Raw genomic sequence first — 24,476 nt, 5'->3', positions numbered from 1 at the left:
TGTCTTCTACTGCCTCCTGCAGTTTGGTCAAACTCATGCTGGTAGCTTCGAGAACACTGTCCAACCATCTCGTCCTCTGTCGTCCCCTTCTCCTTCTGCCCTCCATCTTTCCCAACATCAGGCTCTTTTCCAGGGAGTCTTCTCTTCTCATGAGGTGGCCCAAGTATTGGATCCTAAGCTTCAGGATCTGTCCTTCCAGTGAGCACTCAGGGCTGATTTCCTTCAGAATGGAGAGGTTTGATCTTCTTGCAGTCCATGGGACTCTCAAGAGTCTCCTCCAGCACCATAAGTCGGTGCAAATAGGATGTGAAAGCAATAGTGTTAACAAAGGAAATCTGGCCAAATATAATTAGGACAATGTAAGTATAGTCTCACCCATAATAGGCAGGTTAGACCTGCGGGAGGTGAATGTGAGGGCTACTCCTTTCAGAACATAAAATCATAGAATTGTAGAGTTGGAAGGGACCTCAAAGGTCATCTAGTCCAACCCCTTGCAGTGCAGGAATCTCAGCTAAAGCAGCCATGACAGATGGCCATCCAACCAATATAAGCTTTGCTTCTCCTCTCACAGTTGGTGGCATCTACACCGTGATTCAGACGAAAGCCAAAATCACGTTGGACGAATGGGGGGAAAACTACTTCCTCATCGGCCCTTATTTTGAGCACAACGTGAAGACCCAGGTGGAAGTCTGTGAACCTCCCAACGGAGCCGTGAAAAAGGCCATGGAATCCATGAGAACCAGCGGGTGCCAGGTAAACGGGATTTCTCTCCTTTTGTTTCCTGAGGCAACTAAGCTGACTCACTCGGAGATTAGCTGGTTCCACTAATGCTCTTGTCTTTCTGCCTGACATACTGGTCTCGGTCAAAGTCGATTCATTCCAGGTTATTTTTGAGAAAGGGACCCGTTTATCCAATTACACGTTTTAAGAGTGCATTTATCTGGAAGTCTGCTTAATGGGATTTCGGCCTTTGGCTTTCCAGTCCCCAAATAATGCAGTCAGATTTCTGTAGACACAATATGACCTTATCTTTGCCTGGCTGGATAAGCATGTAAATCTATCTATCATCTATCTATCATCTATCTACCATCTATCATCTATCTATCTATCTATCTATCTATCTATCTATCTATCTATCTATCATCTATCTATCTATCATCTATCTATCATCTATCTATCATCTATCTATCATCTATCTATCTATCTATCTAATCTATCTATCTATCTATCATCTATCTATCTATCTATCTATCATCTATCTATCTATCTATCTATCTATCTATCTATCATCTATCATCTATCTATCATCTATCATTTATCATCTATCATCTATCATCTATCTATCTATCTATCTATCTATCTATCTATCTATCATCTATCTATCTATCATCTATCTATCTATATCATTTATCTATCATCAATAGCTTTTTTAAATTTAAAAAACTTTACAGTGTAAAAGAAATTAGAAAAGTCAAGAAGGTATATGCAATTTCATTTTAATGCTCTGTTTCAATGAAATTATAAAATGTGCATGATTGCAATTATTGCTGAAGTGTTAACGTCTTGCCTTCTAATAATATTTTCAAGAGCCTAGCATATTATATGAAGCATAATGTATATTTATGTGCATGCGTGCAATTTTCTCAATAATTTTTTTTAAAGGTACGCTTTTAACTATGCAATCTAAGAAAGATATCATTGGAAGTCGTGAGGCAGAAGGTGGTATGCAAATGTAATGGTCAAATAAATTGTTAAACTGAGCAGGGCAGGTTGGGCTGGAATTACTTGTCATTGTTCACCACCCAGTAAACTTCGTGGCTCAGCCTTGGTGTGCATTAAAGACAAAGAGAGTTTATTCAATCCACATAAATATACGCGAGGGCCTCTCACACTGCAGGAGAGTTGCAGTGTGTTAACGCAGGTGGCGCTGTGGGTTAAAGCCTCAGCGCCTAGGGCTTGCCGATCGAAAGGTCGGCGGTTCGAATCCCTGCGGCGGTGCGCTCCCGCTGCTCGGCCCCAGCGCCTGCCAACCTAGCAGTTCGAAAGCACCTCCGGGTGCAAGTAGATAAATAGGGACCGCTTACCAGCGGGAAGGTAAACGGCGTTTCCGTGTGCGGCTCTGGCTCTGGCTCTGGCTCTGGCCAGAGCAGCGATGTCACGCTGGCCACGTGACCCGGAAGTGTCTCCGGACAGCGCTGGCCCCTGGCCTCTTAAGTGAGATGGGCGCACAACCCCAGAGTCTGTCAAGACTGGCCCGTACGGGCAGGGGTACCTTTACCTTTACCTTAACCCAGGGGAGTTGCCAGGCATTGTACGGCTGCCTTTTGTGATTGTGTAATCATGGCAAAGGGATCGAAGTGTAGACCTGAAATTTGTTCCAGTGTGGTGCTGTTTTGCTCCTATGAGCCAAATTTATAAGGAACATAGTTCCCAAAGGCATGTTTTTATGGCTGCGCCAACGGTGTTTTGCAATTTGTTGAGGGCAGAGTTGAGCATTCGTCTTGCAGTTGCTGTATCCATGCTGTTCGTAGTATATTTGTGGGCAGCGTTCCACTGATCAGTAATGACATATTGCAAACCGGGGGCTAATTTTAACAGGACAGCATATAGCTCAGCAGTAGAGAGTACATACTTTGGAATGCATAACAAAAACCTCCAATTCAACCCCCTTTTTCTCCAGGGAAAAGGCATCAAGGAAACAAGCCTAATACAAAGGAGAGCCAGTGTGGCTTAGTGGTTAGTGTGCTAGACTGGGGCATGGGAGACCAGAGTTCGAATCCCCAATTGAGCCACGAATATCACTGAGCTACCACCCTATTCACTAACTCGAGCTTTTCTCTGTTATCTACACTATCCCTCTGACAACTGCACACTTTCAGTGCCAAATTAAACGTTGCAGATGTGCCTAGGCAGTTGAAATCTCGGGGGGTGGCGGCGGCTTGCAAATTATCTCCTAATACATTTTGGATTTTAGGTAAAGGTAAAGGTACCCCTGAATGTTAGGTCCAGTCGCAGACGACTCTGGGGTTGAGCGCTCATCTCGCTCTATAGGCCAAGGGAGCTGGCGTTTGTCCGCAGACAGCTTCCAGGTCATGTGGCCAACATGACTAAGCTGCTTCTGGTGAACCAGAGCAGCACACAGAAACCCGTTTACCTTCCCGCCGGAGCAGTACCTATTTATCTACTTGCATTTTAACGTGCTTTCAAACTGCTAGGTTGGCAGGAGCAGGGACCAAGCAACGGGAGCTCACCCCATCGCGGGGATTCGAACCTCTGACCTTCCGATCGGCAAGTCCTAGGCTCTGTGGTTTAGACCACAGCGCCACCTATTTTGGATTTTACCAACCAATAATTTAAATCCACCAATTTTATTGCACAAGATCAAATCAATGTTATTTTGATCTGCTGTAGCGGACCCCCTAAAAGACATGGGGCCCATAGACTTGTGCCTGCTCTGCCTATTTAATGGTAATCTGGCACTGCACACTTTCTTTTCATTTTACATTTATGTACCAACATGGTGGGTTATCCCTAACATTTATTTCTCCCTTTTATCAGGTGTATTTTGGCAGGTGGCTGATAGAAGGGAGTCCGTATGTGGTGCTGTTCGATATAGGATCAGCAGCTTGGAATTTGGACAGGTGGAAAGGGGAGTTCTGGGATGCCAGCCAGATTGGAATTCCTTACCACGACCGAGAAGCGAATGATGTGCTTATTTTTGGGTCGCTAACTGCCTGGTTCTTCAAAGAGGTACTGTGCTAAGGTTTGCACATTGCACCATGTACACCATATGCTAATAACAATAACAACAACAACAACAACAACAACAACAACAACAACAACAACAATAATAATAATAATAATTTATACCCCGCCCATCTGGGTGGGTTCCCCCAGCCACTCTGGGCGGCTTCCAACAAAATATTAAAATACAGTGGTCTGTTAAACATTAAAAGCTTCCCTAAACAGGGCTGCCTTCAGAGGTCTTCTACAAGTCTGGTAGTTGTTCTTCTCTTTGACATCTAGTGGGAGGGTATTCTACAGGGCGGGTGCCACTAACAAGAAGGCCCTCTGCCTGGTTCCCTGTAACTTGGCCTCTCGCAGTGAGGGAACCGCCAGAAGGTTCTCGGAGCTGGACCTCAGTGTCCGGGCAGAACGATGGGGGTGGAGATGCTCCTTCATTCAGATTTGTAGCTGTTGGAGACATAGGTCTCTAACAAAATGTCAGGCTTCAGACATCTCTGGTGGTCATGCAAATATATATCAGGTTTTTGGCGCCAATATTTCAACATTATCAAAGAGGTTAACAGAGGAAACCATACCTTTCAAACCTGAAGCTCTATTGCTGTGACGATTTTAACATTTGAAATAACTTATTTAGGGTTGCCATATTTCAAAGAGTGGAAAATCCGGACACAAAACTTGTTGAGCTTTTTTTGCCCAAAGTTGCTGAACTTTTATTAAGTGGAGGAGGAGGCAAAATTCTTGAAGGGTTTTATTTAAAAAAAAAATCTTGAGGTTTTAGAGCTAATTTTTTTAGGAAATTCAGCAAAACAACAACAACAACCCCACTTCCAACATGGGTTGCCATATGCCCAGCTTTTCCCAGACACTTTTGCCAATCTTTGGAGATTCCACCCAGATGCTAATTCTGATGGTCAAATCCTGGATATGTCTGGGAAATGACCTGGGTGATCATTCCCAGCCAGCATGAACAAGGAATGGTGGGCGTTGTAGTCCAACAATATCTAGTTAGCAACCAGACTAGATTTCTGAAGGTCTGTCTTCCCCCGGAGCAAAATAGCGTGGCAAGTAAGGTCGCAGTCTGAGGCCCTTCTACAGATTCTGCCACATTCAGAAGCAAACTGGGTTTCTATGGCAAAAGGGCCCTTTTCATCTCAGGCAGCTGATTTTGAGTGTCATGAAAGGATAGCAAATAGTTTTAAAATGTATTATTCTTCTTATTGTTACTACCAAAGAGAGGATTCTACAATTCTATGCACTAGTGCCTAAACTTAGTGTTGCATCCAACTAAGTTATACTCAAATTAGACCCAGTGACATTCAGGAACCTAAGTTAGCCATGCCCATTCATTTTAATGGGTCTCCTCTAAGTTTGTCTAGTATTTGATACAACCCCATTACTTTGAAGTACAGTCGTACCTCGGAAGTCGAACGCCTTGCGAGATGAACGTTTTGGCTCCTGAATGCTGCAAACCTGGAAGTGAGAGTTCCGGTTTGCAAATGTTCTTTGGAACAAGAATGTCCATCGCGGCTTCTGATTGGTCGCTAATGATTGCCAGACTTGGAGCTTCGCGCAGTGAAGAAAGCGAGTCGATTCCACAGTAACCATGTCTCCAACCCCGCTCGCTCTCGGGGCTCTTTTTAGAGCTTACCGGGGAGTGGGGGAGTCACTCAGGGTACCCGCCGGAGCACCAGGTCCTCAGAATGCTCAATCTCAGTTTTTTTTCAGGGTTCCGCAACGCTGTCACGGTCACCCCAATCTTCAAAGCGCTGGGGCTCTTTCAGCCAAAAGAGCTCCCGTCCACCATTAATTGGGCGACCAACCGGAAGTCTGGCTGCAGGAGCTTCCTGTAGCCAATCAGAAGCCGCGCTTTGGTTCCTGATTGTTTTGGAAGTTGAACGGACTTCCAGAATGGATTCCGTTCGACTTCCGAGGTACGACTGTAATCACATAGCTCTCCTTCGTGACTTTACTAAAACAGGTGTGCTTTTGAATGTCCTTCACTCTTTAAATATGGTTCAAATACCACTTTACTTTCTATCTCTTTCCAGCTCTCCGATCAATTTGAAGACAAGCCCAACATCATTGCCCACTTCCATGAATGGCAAGCAGGGCCTGGGCTGATCCTCTGTAGATCCAGGAAGATCCCAGTCGCAACCATTTTCACAACTCATGCAACCTTGCTGGGAAGGTACCTGTGTGCGGCGAGTATAGATTTCTACAACCACCTGGACCAGGTAAGGAAGATAACATTGTCTTGCATTCCCTTCTGACCACAAGTCACTGTTGGTTCCGCCAGCTATCTTAGGGCGGAAGTTACCTGATCATGGGGGCTAGAACAACACCCTCATAAGCCAAGGTTACATTATATTATTACTATGGCAAAGCAACATCCAAAACCTTAATTAATCATATTATAAAATCTTCTGTCCCTGTACCAAATTAGCATTAGCACTTCACATTGAATATTTTCCAAAGCTATGACTCAGTTCCAGTAACCACTCTATGGAATCTACTGTCTCTGTAATTTCCTTCCCCAAACTCTTTAGATTGTCAATTTGTATGTTAAAGTTCCAATTTTTGCATTTCCATTTCTCTCAAGTTGCTGGATAGTTTTTCTGCTGACTGCCTATCAATATTGAACATAGAATTGTATATATCATAGCAAAACAACGATAGGTAACTGTCCCATATGCCACAATTTATTTGGTAGGCAAAAAAAAAAAAAAGCACATTTCTGTTATCAGTAAATATTTTAATAGTTCCACAAACTCTTTTATATCTCCAACACTGGTTGACTTTCTCTGTGAAGACCAAACAAGAAGTCTCCTTTCTACTTTAAAGAGGGACAGCTTTACCATTATGCAAAGCGAAGCTGTTGCCCATCCAGTAGAAGGGTTTTTTTTTTAGGAGTAGCACAAAGGTTTTGGAGGACAGTGTGCCAAACTGCCTGCCTTGCACCCCCTAAGCTTGCTTTCTCCCATGTCAGATGGTGGAGTCTGCTACTCTGTCACAAGTATTGCAATAAGATTCATTTTTCCTTCGGCACATGAAATTGCAGAGGATGTCATTTTGTGCTTTGTCTATCTTGGATAGAAAACTCTGTTAGGATAGAAAAATCAGTTGCATCTCTGCATCAGGAGCTGTCCTGGCAGTAGCACAGCTCTGGGGAAGACAATTCCAGGGCTTATTTCAAAGCAGGAGAGATTATGGGGTGCCAGAGGGGTCGTCAGATCTCCCTTGCTCTGGGTAGTGAAAATGAGGTGTCATTCAGGTTTTCTTGCAACAGATTAGTTCAGAGGAAGTGTGGGAATGAGGGAAATTAGCGAGGAGAGTCTGGGTCCTTCTTTCCTTTTCTTTGATGGGGTTCCCGATTCAGACTAGCAGTTTAATGGTAACATTTCTTTGCAAGATTGTTTGCCTTTATAATTAGAAACCAAAGGTTGCATTTCAGCTAGCTGAAGATCTCTTGTTGAAGTTTTACCTGTTGCATCCATGCAGTCAAAAGAAAGAACCACTAAGTTCAGTTACTTCCAGGAAACTATACGTAGGATTGCAGTTATGCTTGTCCTTATACATTGCATGTATATACTGCTACTCTTTGGTGTGAGGGTTACAGGGTAGATCACAATGAGTTACTGCACTTCAGAAAAATCACTGCCACCTCACTGATTGGGAATAACTAATGGCCCAATGACATACAATGCAGAAACATGGCAGAATTTTGCGTATCCAGCATGTTTTGATTTGAAGGATGTCAGAGGAGTGTTACATCATAGAGGAACAGGCGTTTTTGATTCACAGGAAGCTATAATTATTTATGCAGGTCATTTCCTTCCAACTCATCCTTCACCAACATTGTGCCCTCCAGATGTCTTGGGCCATAGATGCCAGCTCCCTGGGTGCCGAGCGCCCACAAAATTCCCCATGAAGGGCTGGGCACCCACAAATTTCAGTACCGGGCCATGCACGCTGCATGGCACCCACAGGCCCGGGCACCCACAGTCACAGAGCCATGCTGGCACTCCTGTCTTGGACTATAATTCCCATCAGCCCTAGCCAACACAGCGCTGATGGGAGTTGTAGTCCCAAACATCTGGAAAGAATCAGATTGGAGAAGCCTGTGCTGACTGTGATCTGATGCCACACAGCTTTGGAATATTTAGTCTGGAGAACTGCAAAGCCTCCAATAATTCCAAAGGTGCCCAAATATTCCCAATATTAAACTGCATGTTAGTGATCAAGTCGAAAGTCCTCTAACTGTGGGGGGCTAATGGGATTCTACAGATCATGGATGGCGTCTACATGAACGGCTGACATTTAAAGGGTATTAATACAGGAAATGTTGCCAGTTTGATTCCCACCCCCCTCCTCATAGCTCTTCCACAGATACTCACAGCACACTAAAGCTCTTTCCGACAAATGCTAACATTTCGTAAGAGATCAGCTGTCTTAATGAGGGCGTCTTTGGCTGTGAAAAGGTCACCGAGGCCCAAAAGCTCAAGGAGAGGGTGGGGGTGGGAGGCTGGAAGCAGAAGGCTTGATCTCCAAAACACGCGTGAAAAAAGACAATGCAGATGGGCAGGTTCGTAGGAGATTTCCTTACCGCTGCCTCTTGGTAAAAGACCATTAAGGTCAAGTGAGTGATTTGTCCATTACTAAAAGACTCCTGGTCCCCAGGGCATGCTAGTTTGCTCTGATCTTTTTCGGGGGGGGGGGGACAGACATTTCTCGAAAGGCTTCTTCTCGATTTCCCGCTTCTGAACTGCAGGCGCGTTGCTATGGGCCTCGCCGCTTGTCTTTTTAAAGATGTACTAGGAAGCAGGGTGTTTGATTTGCTTAAACAAATGCATGCGTTCCCCATCTGCTCTCAGAAGGGGTCAACGGAGGCAAACTAGGAAGGTGGTGGTAGCAATCGCCAGAGTATTTTGGTGGTGGGGAGGGAGAGAGGGTCACAGGCCAAACACACTGAAAGCCTCACACATAGGAACAGTCTACTGGATCAGGCCAATTTCCCATCTAGTCCAGCATCCTGTTCACATAGTGATCAACCAGATGTCGCAAAGGGAAGCTGGATCCGAGCACCAGTAGGGTTGCCATATTCCAAAAAGTAAAAACCAGGATACCCTGAAAGTTATTGAGCTTCTTTTTAGGAAGACCCCAGAACAGTTGAGCTTTTTTTTTATTTTAGGAAAACCCGAAAGTTGTTGAGCTTTCTTTTATGAAAGCGCCAAAAATATATATGCAATTTTTCAGTTTGCTTGCCTAAGATCCAGGACAAACTGGTATGCCCCGCGGAGGACCTTAAAGTCCACAAATAACAACGCTTTGGAGGTCCCGAGCCTCAAGGAGGTTAGATTGGTCTCAAATAGGGCCAGGGCCTTTTCAGTACTGGCCCCAATCTGGTGGAATGCTCTGTCACAAGAGACTAGGGCCCTGCGGGACTTGACATCTTTCCGCAGGGCCTGCAAGACAGAGCTGTTCCGCCTGGCCTTTGGTTTGGACTCGGTTTGACCCTTATGTTTCCCTCCCCTTATGGTCTTGATTTATCAGCTATTTTAAAATGAGGCTGCATTTTAAATGGCATTTTAACCTGTATTTTAAATTGGTTTTTCCCCCCTCCCTCTCTTTCCCCCCTATTATGTTTTTACTGTGATTTTATTTTATTGGTGTTAGCCGCCCTGAGCCCAGCTCTAGCTGCGGAGGGCGGGGTATAAATAAAATGTATTATTATTATTTATTATTAAACTGTCGCCTTCTGGGACACCCCCTCCCCCCCAGATATGATTTCTGCCTTTGAAATCCTGGTAATGTCTGGGGAAATCCAGACATACAGCAACCCTACAGCCCAGCAGCACTCCTGTGGCTGGTATTCACAAGCATTGTTAAGTTGTGGGTGAACATATCAGACGACACAGCGATTCTTCAAACAGCTCTTGTTTATTCACAGGCCAGAACAGAACAGAACTGAAGGGTTCAGCCAGCCTGCTTATATAGAGCTCCACTAGAATGCAACAGTAACCATATTCTGTAACTATCCAATCACTGAACGTCACTTTCAATCCCTTATTTGCATAAGTGGACCTGAACTATCTACAGTAAACCCCTTCTGGCCCAGGGTGAGAACTTCAGTACATAACAAAAACAGAGGCCCCCATGGCTAATAGCCTTCGATAGCCCTCTTCTCCACGAATTTGCCTAATCATCTTTCAAAGCCATCTAGGTTTGTGGCCATCACTGCCTCCTGTGGGAGAGTTCCATAGTTTAACTATGTGTTGCTTGAAGACGTACTTCAATTTATCTTGACCTGGAACTCCCACCGCAATTGGCAGAAGACTCTATCTAACCTTCTCCACATGTTCAGTGAATGTGAGGATTCACACTGGAAACACACCTGACCTTCGGGTGAGGAGCATGTTTCGATTTCTGGGAATGGAGTTGAGAGATGACCTAACCTGGGGAGAGAACAGCAAAGACCTGATGAAGAGAGCACAGCAGAGGTTATATTTCCTGAGAATCCTCCGGAAAAATAATCTCTCAAAGGACCTGTTGATGGCATTTTACTATTGTACTGTTGAGAGTGTATTAACTTATGGTCTGTATGTGTGGTTTGGGAGCTGCACGGTCAGGGGAAAAACAATGCTGTCCAAGGTTGTAAAGACTGCGGAGAGAATAACTGGGTGCACTCTTCCCACCTTGGATCAAATCTATGCTTCCAGGTGCCATAAGAAAGCTGCAGAGATAGTGCAGGATAGTGCACACCCCAGAGATGATCTCTTTTAGCTTCTGCCTTCTGGAAGAAGGTACAGGGTTATAAAGACTAGGACTAGCTGCCTGAGAAACAGTTTCTATTGGTTTTAAACAGTTTCTATTGGTTTTAAACGCAGTGTAAGGTAGTCTCTATGCGAGTATATTGTACAGTGGTACCTTGGGTTAAGTACTTAATTCGTTCTGGAGGTCTGTTCTTAACCTGAAACTGTTCTTAACCTGAAGCACCACTTTAGCTAATGTGGCCTCCCACAGCCACCACACCGCCGGAGCACGATTTCTGTTCTCATCCTGAAGCAAAGTTCTTAACCTGAAGCACTATTTCTGGGTTAGCGGAGTCTGTAACCTTAAGCATATGTAACCTGAGGTACCACTGAATTCAGTTATGGGGTATCAGAGTTTTTAGGGACTAACCAGGCTGGGATAGTTGGCATAGCAGGCTTGTTGGCTTTTGAATATCTGATGTAGATTTTTTCAATTTCAGTGTTGTGTATGGGACAATGACAATAAAGATTATTGTATTGTATTGTATCGTATAAAGTCTGAACAAGGGGCACCTACCCACACATAGCTGCTGGTGCACAGGTGTCCTAAAGCCAGCGTTCTTCCACTTTGATTCCCCAGATGTTGCAGGACTACAACTCCCATCACCCATGACTCTTGGCTAAGATGGCAGAGGATGATGGGATTTGTAGCCCAGCAACATCTGGGAGCCCAAGGTTGAAGGACACTGTCTAAACAACTGGAGCCTTCTGTGCGGTTGAGGATCCTGTGACCATATGGAGCAGGCGCACTCCTAGACCTGTGGCAAACATCCCTTTTCAGACATTTGGACTTGACATACACAGGTGACAGGCAGGCAGGGCCAGTGTGGCACTCAGCATCAAGGGGAAAGGAGTCAACAGACCAAGCGGTAATTCCCTCTCCTGCACACATTTCAATGTGTTGTTGTTGTTTAGTCGTTTAGTCGTGTCCGACTCTTCGTGACCCCATGGACCAGAGCACGCCAGGCCCTCCTGTCTTCCACTGCCTCCCGCAGTTTGGTCAGACTCATGTTTGTAGCTTCGAAGACACTATCCAACCATCTCGTCCTCTGTCGTCCCCTTCTCCTTGTGCCCTCCATCTTTCCCAACATCAGGGTCTTTTCCAGGGAGTCTTCTCTTCTCATGAGGTGGCCAAAGTCTTGGAGCCACAGCTTCACGATCTGTCCTTCCAGTGAGCACTCAGGGCTGATTTCCTTAAGAATGGATCGGTTTGTTCTTCTTGCAGTCCATGGGACTCTCAAGAGTCTCCTCCAGCACCATAATTCAAAGGAATCAATTCTTCGGCGATCTGCCTTCTTTATGGTCCAGCTCTCGCTTCCATACATCACTACTGGGAAAGTACATTTCAATGTACTTGGTGGGAAAGGTCTAGAAGGGGCTAGATAGACTCATGTGCAGGAGCTTCTCCTGGACTTCCCCACTTCAGGTTGCAGCTGGGGGTGACAACGTCAATAGAAAAAAGACAGTCACGGAACTGAGAAATTGCACAAAACAAATGAAATACCGCGATATTCAAAGTTGAGTCCTCAACCCTTTATTACTGTGCTTTGCTTTCTTCAAGCTGGGCTTTGTTTAAAACTTGCCATTTAGGTTTTCAAAACTTTTTTGTAAATTCATTATTAGAAACTGTACTTTTGAGTCCTCAATCCTTTATTACTGTGTTTTGCTTTACCTAGGTCGATCCAGGATTATAATACTTCAGAATTTTGGGGGGGTTCTACCCCTTTTTTTGAATTTTGGTCATTTAAAGTTTATGATTTTTCTATTTCCTTCTGAGGAAACTGAATAGTTCAGTGAAACGAGGTTTGTAGCTGGCATCCCATTAAGGCTTTGTTCAATTTTAGGTTTTCTTAATTTTTTTCCTTAAGCTTTTTGATTTTTATTATTTAGTTTATTTCCACAAGATAATATTTCTAGTCAATTAGTGTGGTGTAGTGGTTAGGAGCGGTAGTCTCGTAATCTGGTGAACCGGGTTCGCTTCCCCGCTCCTCCACATGCAGCTGCTGGGTGATCTTGGGCCAGTCACACTTCTCTGAAGTCTTTCGGACTCACTCACCTCACAGGGTGTTTGTTGTGGAGGAGGAAGGGAAAGGAGAATGTTAGCCGCTTTGAGAATCCTTAAAGGGAGTGAAAGGCGGGATATCAAATCCAAACTCCTCCTCCTCCCCCTCTTCTTCTTCTTCTTCTTCTTCTTCTTCTTCTTCTTCTTCGTCTTCTTCTTCTTCTTCTTCGTTTCGGGGTGACAATGTGGCTGAATTCAGACAGCCCCTCTGGTTGAACTTGACAAAGACCTTTCTCTGCAATATATATATATATATATATATATATCAGTGTTGGGAGCAACTCTCTAGGCAGGCTGAGGGTGCTGCATTCATTTTTTATTTTTCTAAAGTGAGGGCTTTTAAAAGCCTCCTTAGAATTATTCCGCAGCACAGCTCAGGGGGTCTAGTAATTGGATCATAAGCCTTTCACTTCTAGGTCAGCAGTTCAGAGCTGTTAAAGACCTAAAGCCCATTAGAGGTTGAGAGAGCTATTTAGTGGCATATGTTGGATTGCTCCATTTCTTTTTCACTGCCCTGCCCCCTGCGACCAAGAGTGAAGATTCGTGGCTCTTCCAAATGACAACCGACTAAGGAGGAGCTTGTAAGAGGAATGTGGAAAGTGAGCAGTGAATGATTAGACAATGTCTGCCCACCTGCGTTGCTCTTAGCCAGTGCAGTGGTACCTCTGGTTACGAACTTAATTCATTCCAGAGGTCCGTTCTTAAGCTGAAACTGTTCTTATCCTGAGGTGCGCTTTCGCTAATGGGACCTCCCAATGTGTGCACACTTCCAGCGCGCAATTTTCGTTCTCATCCTGGGGCAAAGTTCACAACCAGGAGCAGCTACTTCAGGGTTAGCAGAGCTCATAACCTGAAGTGTTCGTAACCAGAAGCGTTCGTAACCAGAGGTACCACTGTACTGCGTAACAGAGGCCTGGAATAAACAAAGAGGGGAACAATTTCCTGCTTATCAGCTTCCCAGAGCATTTTGCTGGCTGCTATTGCTCAGAGAATGAAATAATAATAATAATAATAATAATAATAATAATAATAATAATAATTTATTATTTATTATAATCTATACCCCGCCCATCTGGCTGGGTTTCCCCAGCCACTCTGGGTGGCTTCTGACAAAATATTAAAATACAACAGTCTATTAAACATTAAAAGCTTCCCTAAACAGGGATGCCTTCAGGTGTCTTCTAAAAGTCTGGTACAGTGGTACCTTGGGTTAAGTACTTAATTCGTTCTGGAGGTCCGTTCTTAACCTGAACCTGTTCTTAACCCGAAGCACCACTTTAGCTAATGGGGCCTCCTGCTGCTGCCGTGCCACCGCTGCACGATTTCTGCTCTCATCCTGAAGCAAAGTTTTTAACCCGAGGTACTATTTCTGGGTTAGTGGAGTCTGTAACCTGAAGCGTATGTAACCCGAGGTACCACTGTAGTTGGTTTTCTCTTTGACATCTGGTGGGAGGGCGTTCCACAGGGCGGGTGCCACTACCGAGAAGGCCCTCTGCCTGGCTCCCTGTAACTTGGCTTCTCGCAGCGAGGGAACCACCAGAAGGCCCTCGGGGTTGGCAAACTTTTCCGGTGGTGTGCTGGATCGCACTGATGCACACCATTCTTTCCCCGCTGGCTTTCGGGGGCATGGTGGGGGAGGAGGAGGCTTCCTATTGGAGCTTTCTGCAGTCTATAGGAAGCTGTGGCTGCGTCCTGGAAGTCAGTCCCCACACGGAGCAATTGGCACAGCGCTCCGGTTTAGCTCCGTGCAGGGACTGACCGAGCAGGCGGCAAGGGCCGGCAGCCAGTTTAACGACCCCCTCATGCTGTATCCGGCTCACAGGCTGTAGTTTCCTGACCCCTGAAATAGATGGACTTTTCATATTATTGACAGGATAGGGTTGCCATATTTCAAAAAGTGAAAATCCAGACACAAAACACAAAGTTGTTGAGCTTTATTTAGTTTTGCCCAAAATTTTTGAGGTTTCTCCACCCCAAAAAAGTCTCTTTTTAAAAAGAAGAGTTTTTCAGCTGTTTTAATTAAATTCATCCCCCCAAAAATGGACACTGTTTACGGGGGCAGAATACCGGCTATGTCCAGGAAATTTCAGACATATGCCAATCCTATGACAGGTGGACTCAAGTCTGTGGCAGGTCTTGAACCAGCAATCTGAGCTGGGAGTTTAAGGCTGTGTACTTCCAACCATCTCTGGCCAAAGGATAGCACTGCAAGGAGACTTAACCACTCTGTAAACCCTAGAATCATAGAATCATAGAGTTGGAATAGACCACAAGGGCCATCGAGTCCAACCCCCTGCCAAGCAGGAAACACCTTCAGAGCACTCCTGACATATGGTTGTCAAGCCTCTGCTTAAAGACCTCCAAAGAAGGAGACTCCACCACACTCCTTGGCAGCAAATTCCACTGTCGAACAGCCCTTACTGTCAGGAAGTTCTTCCTAATGTTTAGGTGGAATCTTTTTTCTTGTAGCTTGGAACTATTGCTCCGTGTCCGCTTCTCTGGAGCAGCAGAAAACAACCTTTCTCCCTCCTCTATGTGACATCCTTTTATATATTTGAACATGGCTATCATATCACCCCTTAACCTCCTCTTCTCCAGGCTAAACATGCCCAGCTCCCTTAGCCGTTCCTCATAAGGCATCGTTTCCAGGCCTTTGACCATTTTGGTTGCCCTCCTCTGGACACGTTCCAGTTTGTCAGTGTCCTTCTTGAACTGTGGTGCCCAGAACTGGACACAGTACTCCAGGTGAGGTCTGACCAGAGCAGAATACAGTGGCACTATTACTTCCCTTGATCTAGATGCTATACTCCTATTGATGCAGCCCAGAATTGCATTGGCTTTTTTAGCTGCCGCATCACACTGTTGGCTCATGTCACACTGTTGGCTCATGACTAATAGTCAGATGCTCCTCCCTCCCTCATATAAACATTCCTCACTTGGTTTGAGAAACCAGGAGAATGGTGGCTGATAAGCCAATGAACCACTTTGCCTTCGCTGCAAAAGAGTGGGCCTCTGACATATTTTTTACATGTAGGGTAGCTGTTGTTTAGGCACAGCAGAATTTGCCTCCAGTCATCTAGCTAGACTGATAGCTCCTTGGTTCAGACACAGGATCTTTGCCTGTTCTTCACTTTAGGGGGGAAAGTGATCATGTCAAAGCTGATCAACTGGCCCTTCAGCGCCAGCTCAAGCAGTCTGTGTTAAAAGTTAGTAGCCAGAGAGGGAAAGCACACAGCCAACCAAGAGATAAAAATGTGTGACAGAATTGTCACAATATGGCAGGACATTGCTGCAGGCGGTCTTCAAAACTCCCATTGTTGTAGGCTCATTTTGTGACAGGGAATTGCTTGATTTCATAAAATTTATGCACCCCTTGATTGCAAAACAACAACACCTCAACGAGGTTTACAGAAAGATAGAACAATAAAATGGAGAGAGAGCATGCGCCACCACGATTTCCGGCACCACGGAAGCAAGTCCCAATGCTGCACTGCGCTGGTTTAGCGCAGTGCGTGAGAGGACAACTCAGTTTGGGGGCAGCTCGTGGGCCGGTCAAATGACCTCTGCAGGCCGTTTCTGGCCCATGGGACTTAGGTTGGTGACCCCCAGTCTACCCTATTGTACTGTCTCATCAGATAAATTCCAATCAACCTGTCCTTCAACTCACCATAAGGCTATTAGAACCCAAGGCTCTTGGACTAGGCTGCCAAGAGGGAGACAATGAGATTTCTCTCACAACCTTGCAGAGCGAGGTCAAAGGCTAGACATCATGTATGGCCTTGGCAAAGGGTCATCGCTGGAATTCATAGGGGAGGCAAATAATGGGAGGAGGAGGAATTGTCTGGTCTATAAATGGAGACCTGTCTTCTACGGATAAATAGGATTATAATGGTGTGCCTTGATGCCTAAGTCTGTTCAGAAGAAGCAACTGGCCCACAGGATTAGGGGTGATTGATAAATTCAATTTCTGTTAATTCCAGCGTGAACTGACCTGGTCTGCACCTCCTGCGCTAATGGGCAGATCGGAACCTGCCGCCTTTGCACTACTATGGATTTTGTGGCGCCATTGTGGGCTCAGAAGGCAAAGCAAAGTGCATTGGGACACATATCTTAGGATGGAATGTGTTTAGAACTGTGTATACAGAGATAAGGCTAGAAGATGAAATGTGCATCTTCTGATAAAATACTGATCCATCCCTAACAAAACACGAGCTGCAGTAGTGACATACATTTTTTGACATCCCTGGACTGAAGGTTCATTTAGGCCAGGAGCAGAGATGCTGCAGGCCATGGGTCAAATTTAGCCCCCCCCCAGCCTTTCTGTGTGGCCTTGGGACGCTCCCCAAGCCACATACCCTCTCTGCAAGCCAAGCCCCCTCACCGACCTCCCCCCCCCCGCCTTGAGTAATTTTGCCAAGCTGGAATGTGTCCTGGAATTGTGATAATGTTCTTTGCTTGCCTGGTGGAGAGAGAGAAAGAATGTGTGTGTGAGAGAGAGAGATTTAACACCACAATGGTAAGACTCCTATCCATTGCTCTTTCTAAGGCCCCCCCCCCCGGCATGTTGCCTCTAGATGGTTGCCCAGGTTGCAATGCGGGAGTCTGAAAAAGGTCCCCCACCCTGATTTTTTATTATTATTATGATTTTTTTTAATGAGAATATTTCAACTGAAGAAAATAAAATAGAAGCAGAAAGGGGGGGAGAAAGGGGGAAAGGTATATTATATCATTGTACAGTGGTACCTCTGGCTGCGAACGGAATCCATTCCAGAGGCCCGTTCGCAACATGAAAAGCTCACAACCCGCAGCAGCGTGTCTGTGCATGTGCAGGTTGCGATTTGGCGCTTTGGCGCATGTGCATGACGTCATTTGCGCTTCTGCGCATGCGTGAGCGGCGAAGCCTAGAAGTAACCCTTTCCATTACTTCCGGGTCACCGCGGGACATAACCTGAAAGAATGTAACATGAAGCAAACGTAACATGAGGTATGACTGTATATGCCAAGAACTACAATTCCACATATGCTTATCTAGTATATAGGTATATAAATTTTATTGTCACCCAAATACATATATACTTATTACTTTTAATAAAAGCATTCCAAATATCACTATACTTGTCCAAACAACATCTATGTCTGCAAGCAATCCATTCATAAGTTGCGAGTGTTGCCATATCTGCAATCCATTGACTAAAGGGAGCCATAAGTTTATCTTTCCAGTGCATCAATATCAGTCTTTTGGCCATAGCAGGGGCACAAAAAAATCCCATTTACATTGTCCAGTTGTAAGATTCCATATAGTAGGTACGTAATTCAAAATAATATTTTGAAATATTTTGAAATGTATAAACACAGTCATGTTTATACAAACCGATTCCTTCTCCCAAAATGTAGCAAGTGAAGCAAGCACGTTATAAAAACAGGAGTTTCTAAAAAGTATTATCCTTATTACCCCACCACCCCTGATTTAATCAACTGTCTGTAATTTAAAAATTGCTTCCCGGGGGGGGGGGGGAAGCTTACACAGATTTTGCATCAGATGTCCTATGGCACTGGAGAAACTGAAGATCCTCTCCACTCCCAATCTTCAAGCTGGCTATTAATGTCCTGGATAGGAGAATTGTGGTCTGGAACGTCTCCCTGACCTTGACTTTGAGGGAACCACCCATGGTTTCCCAGCCATAAAAGATCACTTAAGACTAAGAGGATTGCAATTCAGCTGTAATCATTGACACCTTACTAGAGTTAAGAATTGGTTAACATTGTGGAGATTTGGCTTTTGTGGGTGGAAAACGGGTGATGACCATTTGAACTCTTAATCGAGTGCTCCGACATCTCTGTTGGGGTTCCACCACGTCTAATCTCCATGCCCTGTCGCCTTCCTTTCCCCTTTGAACTTTCTGTGTCAAGGCGATAGACTTGCCCAAGCATTTGTTGACCTCATTTGTAAGATGCCCTTTAGATGTTGGGTGACTTGGTGAATTAGAATTCATCCAGAAAGCTCACATATTGGAGGTCAGGCATACCATCTCAGCTAGAGGCACCGCTTCTGGTTCAGAGATTTTCCTTTAAATGTGACCCCCCCCCAAAAAAAACACACACCCCACCACTCTGGCTGAATAACTTGCCTGTACACTTAGGCCGTTTGTGGAGGTACGCCCACCATCTGACAAAATGTGTTCTCCCTAGCAGAGAGCACGTGTTGCGGTGGGGGATACAAGCCACCCCAGTGTTGCTGGGCGGATTTGTGGAGTGACCCAGGCAGTGAATTGGTTAATTGGGTCGCTGGGGAGAATTGCTTGTTGCCAATTTTGAAGGAGGGGTCAGAGGTTTTAAATATTGGACGGCCAACTTTGGGCGTCCTCTTGGCTGCTTTCACCGGATCACCTGCCCACCCTCTCTGTATTGGGGGGGGGGGTTGTTTGCTTGACCTTGCTATGCCTGTCATTGGGTCATCTGCTTTGAGGCAGGGGCCTGGTAGGAATTTTGTCCATTTGGCTGATTGACAGGTGCCATTTGGTTTTTGCCTCCTGCGTAGCAAATCGTCACAACTTGTAAGGTTGGCGGTTAGGCATTGGTTCAAATTGGTTGGTGGAGGGGTAAATGCCTACCCCTCCAATGGTGGTGCGGAAAGGGAATTCCGTTAAAGGAATCCAGGGGCTTGCCATTCTTTTCGTCCTTGTCCCTGGCATCAGACTTGGGCCGTGCAAGCCACCAGAAGCATGAGGGTGAGAAGTGAGGGACTGAGGCCCAGCTTCATTTTCTCCCCAAATTTGTTTCCCTCACTGGCTTCCTCTGGAATCCAGAAGTCAGTTCTGTCCCTGGGCAAGGACCGATAGTCGGAACCAATGCCTAAGCAACCACTCACTTGTGTGTATTTAAATAAAGTTGTGGCCAAAATCGTGCCAAAAACCCAAACCAAAATTGATGTGTGATGTGTGAATTATTGGGGGGTGGCTTGGGGACCTTGACATGGAAGTAATTCTTGTTCTCCTTTTTGCTGTCCAACAGTTTGACATAGATAAAGAAGCAGGCGAGAGGCAGATATATCACCGGTACTGTATGGAACGGGCCTCGGTGCATTGTGCGCACGTCTTCACCACAGTCTCTCAGATAACGGCCATAGAAGCAGAGCACATGCTGAAGAGAACAGCTGGTAAGGTCAAGATGTCGGAGGGGAACTGGTGCCAAACGCTTGCCAAGAGTCGGCAAATTGAGAAAGGCTCTAGTTTTGCCACACCCTCTTCCCCGCTGAGTCTTAGAAGGGCAAGGAAGTTGGCAGGCAGTAACAACTTCCAGAGTGGCCAACTGAGGTTGGGGGAGGGGGTCAATGCCCTGTTTGCCTTGATGGACCACCTTCTCACTGAGTCGGAAACTGACAATGTTCTCTGTTTAAAGCACTGGTTGAATGAAGTCTTTGCACATGGTTAAGCCCAGGTATATGGTGGTATTTCGTGAAGACGGAGAGGTAAAAAGTTAAAAGGTAAAGGACCCTGGATGGTTAAGTCCAGACAAAATCAACAATGGGGTACGGCTCTCAACTCACTTTTCAGGCCGAGGGAGCCGGCGTTTGTCCACAGACAGCTTTCCAGGTCATGTGGCTAGCATGACTAAACCGCTTCTGGTGTAATGGGGCACTGTGACGGAAAGCAGAGCACACGGAAACGCCATTTACCTTCCTGTTGCAGTACCTATTTATCTACTTGCACTGGCGTGATTTCAAACTGCTAGGTAATAATAATAATAATAATAATAATAATAATAATAATAATAACAACAACAAATTATTTATTATTTATACCCCACCCATCTGGCGGGGTTTCCCCAGCCACTCTGGGCGGCTTCCAACAGAATATTAAAATACAGTAGTCTAGTAAACATTAAAAGCTTCCCTAAACAGGGCTGCCTTCAGATGTCTTCTAAAAGTCTGGTAGTTGTTTTTCTCTTTGACATCTGGTGGGAGGGTGTTCCACAGAGCGGGTGCCACTACCGAGAAGGCCCTCGGCCTGGTTCTCTATAACTTGGCTTCTCGCAGCGAGGGAACCGCCAGAAGGCCCTCAGCGCTGGACCTCAGTGTCTGGGCAGAACGATGGGGGTGGAGACGCTCCTTCAGGTATACTGGACCGAGGCCGTTTAGGGCTTTAAAGGTCAGCACCAACACTTTGAATTGGCAGGTTGGCAGGAGCTGGGCCAGAGTGATGGGAGCTCACCCCGTTGTGGGGATTTAAACTGCCGACCTTACAACCGGCAAGCCCAAGAAGCTCTGTGGTTTAGACCATAGCGCCACCTCTAACCTTAAACAAGATGAGGTTATTCTGTAAATTAGGATGGTTTTTGCCTGACGTTGCCCACCTCTGCAGCAGTGGTTGGTGGGAGAGGGCTGATCACCTGACCTCCATCACCCGCATCACTGCTGCTTAGGAGGAGGGGTAGCCGCAACGCCACCACAGTGCAAACACTGCAGGAGTAGCACCAGTTTGCACCACACCAGCCTCCCCATTTGTCTCCCTCTACTTACTGGTAAGCAGCATCAGTAAGGGCTGTAGGAAGTCAAGTGAGAACTGGTGCTGTCTTTCCCCAAGTGATACTGTACTCCTAGATTAATCTAACTACAGGTGAGGCTGACTCAAGCTTGCAGACCTACAGAGGACCCCTGTGTCAGAGATGCATGTCATTCTGCAAAGTTGCGAAATTTGGCTGTTGGTCAAAGAAGGGGTTGATGATCTCTGCCGTAGTAGATCATTAAGCCTGAAGTCTACACAAGGGCATTACGAGCAAAACAGCTTGTGATTTGCAGAGTTGGGAGAACCGTACCTAGAGGTACAGGGGTACATCCGGTTACTAACTTAATTCATTCTGGAGGTCCATTCTTAATTATTATTTTTATTTATTTATTTATTTATTTATTTATTTATACCCCACCCGTCCCGGTTCAAAAACTGGGCTCAGGGTGGCTAACAACAAATTTAAAACACTTTAAAACACTTAATTATAAAAGCAGCATAAAATACAGTATAAAAACATGAATAACAATTTAAAAAAAAATCAATTAGATAATCCCCAGGACTGGCTGGCTGAATTGGTCCTATTTGGGCCAGCGAGGAGGCCAGGGGAGAATTAGCTGTGGGGTCTCAGAGCTGGTGATCTTCATAAAAGGGGAGGGGGAAGGAAGAGAAGGGAAATAAAAGATCGGGCTGAATTCAAATTAAAGGCCAGGCGGAATAGCTCTGTCTTACAGGCCTGATGGAAGGAGGCTAAATCCTGAAGGGCCCTAGTCTTATGGGACAGAGCATTCCACCAGGTCGGAGCCATCACTGAAAAGGCCCTGACCCTGGTGGAGGATAGTTTGACTTCCTTAGGGCCCGGAACCTCTAAACTATGGTTATTCATGGACCTTAAGGTCCTCTGCGGGGCATACCAGGAGAGGCGGTCCCGTAGATACGAGGGCCCTAAGCCGAAACCGCTTGTAGCATGAGGTACGCTTTTGCTAAACCCACTGGTTTTTTTGGCTTTGAGGTGCGCTTTTGCCAAACCTACTGTTATAGGAATTCTAAGGTCTTATATATATATATATATGTCAGGGAACTGCCATCGGCTCAGGGGTGAGAGGGGGAAAGCCAGATGGATTACAGAGAGCCCCCAAAGATCGTGGGAAGCAGCACCTCCTCAGTGGAGGAGAGTAACCATGCCTCCAGTGGAGAGGAGCTTCAGGGCTCGGAGGAGGCGAGCCGGTGCCAGGACACCTTGCCTGGGCAAAGCAGGGAGGAGAGAGGTCCTCCATTACCCACGCTCTCCCTGCGCAGTAGGCTTCCACGCCGAGAGTTGAGGCGCAGATTGGGCGTCAACAAACAACTCTGCTGGGGAAGGTTTAAGGACCGCCCACTCACAGATTCTGCCAGTGAATGAGGGAGCCACGGAATAGTGGCGCTCTGCATGGTGAAGGGTTTTTGGCACCAATAACGAGGCTTTACAGCTGACCAGGGAGGCATTTACCTGATTGCTCTCGAGTAACCCCCTGATATCCTTACAATATATATAAATAAATGTTCATAAATGTACAAGGCAACACACATGCATAAGTATTGTGTCTAAAACAGTACAGGAGAGCAATCCTGAAGCCATTTTGTCTCTCCCAAATTGACCTCAAATATTTCTCTGCAAGGAGGAAGGAAATGGGGAAAGCTTTCCAATTGTCTTTGGACCGTAGGGGCTTACACCTCCCTTTAAATATAGTCTGGCAAGTATCTGTTAAGCTGAGCACACTATCAATATGCATAAGAGATTCAGGAACTAAATATTTACCATCTCAGAAAAGGCAATCAGATAAGGCATTATTGGCTTTGAGTCCTTTGTTCCTGCACTCTTAATGAGCGTCAAGTTCTGGGGGAAGGGGGGTAGGAAATACTCTCCAGTGACAATATGTCAGCTGGCTCTGCTGCTTCTATCTCCCCTCCCCCTTCTCCTAACACTTCCCAACTCTTCTGTTCGCCTGTCCCTGAGCTGTGAACTTCCTCAAAACCCTGCTATAAATCAATGCTGCCTTCCTCTTCTCCATAAACACACAAGACATAACCGGCTGTACTTTTGAAAAAATAAATATTCAGGGGGACTTCCGGGTTGGCGCCTCCGGCAATGGCTGAATTCCTCTGATCGGGAGGAATTTGCCTCGTGGAAATCTGGGTCTGGCCGCCACGGCGAAGGCAGAGACCCACTAAAAATCACAGCGGGTGAAGCCTGTGAATGTGGGATTCGGCTGGCACCTTTTGCGCCTCCCCTACTCGCGGGGAAACCCGGTTTCGGGGATCCAGAGCAACGTGGGGTGAGCGGCGCAGTGCTTCGAATTGACTGCTTCTTCCACGGAGCAAAGCCGCATAGCTGTTGCCGGAGAGCGCTGACTTTTTCCTGTGGACAATTTGATCTTAAAGCAACTACCCATGAGTAGAGCGGAGAATTGGATTTTTAAACGTCTTAATTTGGTGTCGAAACGGGGAGGTCTAAAACAGGAAGTCCACCTTCCCCTTTTGTAAATAGATTGAAGCAATGAGGATGCAAGCTGAAGCCACGGAAAGCCTATTGTAAAGGACTAAATTTCCATCGGTAAAAAATACTAAACCCCCCTTGGTGGCAGGAGAAGAGGGGGGAAAGTTTTGGACTGAGTATACCTGCAGGAGAGAGCGAACAGAGTTAATATACCACCGCTCCGATCCTGGAAACGGGCTGCCAACAGGACTGACCTTGATTAGAACGTTCACTGACAGTTAGTCAAATAAGGAATACATTGTTTCCACTGTCTCCATCTGCATTTAAAAAGGAGTAAAAGTAACAGAAAATTGAAAATAACTTTATTGTTTGAATTGAGTTTAAAAGGACTAATACAAATAGAAACTGTTTCCCTCTAGAGGAAGCCTTTGAAACTGTTACAAGAGTTGAGCTGGGGGGATTTCCAGCTGCAAGATAAAAACCTGTGAGATTCTGGGGACCTTGAATCGGTTGAGAATGTCGACAGAAGAGGCCTTAGTGGATGTATTATGTAAGATAAGTGACTCACTGGAACAGCTTCACAAAAAGGTGGATGTGGTAACTACCAAAATCGATAATTTGGGACAAAAAGTGAACACAAATACAGAAACTATTCAGAAATCGATACAGGAATCTACTTTGACATGGCAAACTGCGGAGAAGGCTAGGGAGAAAGTTACTGCCGTTGAACCTAAAGTAACACAATTGGAGAGAGAGAGAGTCCCGGCCTTACAGATGCAATTTGATGACCATAAGTTGATGCCTGCTATGATTGAATCTAAAGAAAATCAGATTTTGAGGATCAGAGCCCTACATGAACTGGAGAAGGAAAGTTTGAT

General features: G+C 45.6%; 1 protein-coding gene across 1 annotated transcript in view; it reads left to right on the top strand.

Moving 5' to 3' along the window:
• The window catches only part of GYS2 (glycogen synthase 2), a 56,350-nt gene that overhangs the window by 7,063 nt on the left and 24,811 nt on the right, over positions 1-24,476 (top strand). The window contains exons 2-5 of the mRNA XM_079992511.1: positions 572-753; positions 3,559-3,750; positions 5,796-5,981; positions 19,630-19,774. Coding sequence (XP_079848637.1) covers positions 572-753; positions 3,559-3,750; positions 5,796-5,981; positions 19,630-19,774 — 705 coding nt within the window. The remainder of the gene's footprint in view (positions 1-571; positions 754-3,558; positions 3,751-5,795; positions 5,982-19,629; positions 19,775-24,476) is intronic.

This window comes from Podarcis cretensis (assembly GCF_951804945.1).
Source record: "Podarcis cretensis genome assembly, chromosome: 10".
Classification (NCBI taxonomy): Eukaryota; Metazoa; Chordata; class Lepidosauria; order Squamata; family Lacertidae; genus Podarcis; species Podarcis cretensis.
Note: the sequence above shows the minus strand (reverse complement) of the source record. Positions and strands in the feature narration are given on the sequence as shown.